Here is a 663-nt window from a genome sequence, read left to right on the forward strand (position 1 = left end):
AGCCTCGGGTCTAACCCCCCCTCTGTCGGTTACTTCCTCAGGTCCTGGCCGAGTCCAACCCGTCCCGTTTTGGCTTCCTGTGGCGGCGCTTTGATGAGCTCTACCTGCTGCTGGACCTCCTCCTCCAAAACCACTTCCTGTCTCACTGCAGCGCCTCCTTCTCTGAGAACTTTTACGGCCTAAAGAGAGTTTCGTGGAGGCGAGGACTCGGTCCCGGTCACCTGGGGCTGGACGTACGCTCCCACTGGCGCTCTCTTCTTCTTCTGTGCCTGGTGCCGTACCTGCGGGCCAAACTGGAGGCCTCGCTGGCGCGGCAGAGGGACGAGGAGGACTTCTCCATCCGGCTGGCGCAGAGCAGGAAGCAGAGGTTGTACCGGGCGGCCGTGGCGGCGTACCCGTACGTCAGCTCGGCCTGGCAGGCCTGGATCTTCTGCCAGCAGCTGCTCTTTATCTTCGGAGTCGCCAAGACCCATAATCCCCTGCTGTGGCTGGCCCGGGTCAAACTGGCTCGACTTAACGTTCAAGATATCAGAGACATGGAGCAGAAGACGAGCGCGAGCGGACGTCCAGCGGAGGGGAGGTACGAGCGTGTGTGTGTGTGTGTGTGTGCGCGTGTGCGCGTGTGTGTGTGCGTGTGTGTGTGTGTGCGTGCGTGCGCGTGTG

At 62.1% G+C, this 663-nt stretch overlaps 1 protein-coding gene across 1 annotated transcript; it reads left to right on the forward strand.

Annotated features, from left to right (window-relative positions):
• Window positions 1-32: 32 nt before the first annotated feature.
• LOC121940395 (peroxisome assembly protein 12-like) lies at window positions 33-580 on the forward strand (the record flags this gene model as incomplete). The annotated part of the gene is made up of 1 exon (XM_042483174.1): window positions 33-580. A coding segment is annotated over one exon (548 nt), but the record flags the coding sequence as incomplete, so codon positions are not given.
• Window positions 581-663: the final 83 nt, after the last annotated feature.

This window comes from Plectropomus leopardus, unplaced genomic scaffold (assembly GCF_008729295.1).
Source record: "Plectropomus leopardus isolate mb unplaced genomic scaffold, YSFRI_Pleo_2.0 unplaced_scaffold85842, whole genome shotgun sequence".
NCBI lineage: Eukaryota > Metazoa > Chordata > Actinopteri > Perciformes > Serranidae > Plectropomus > Plectropomus leopardus.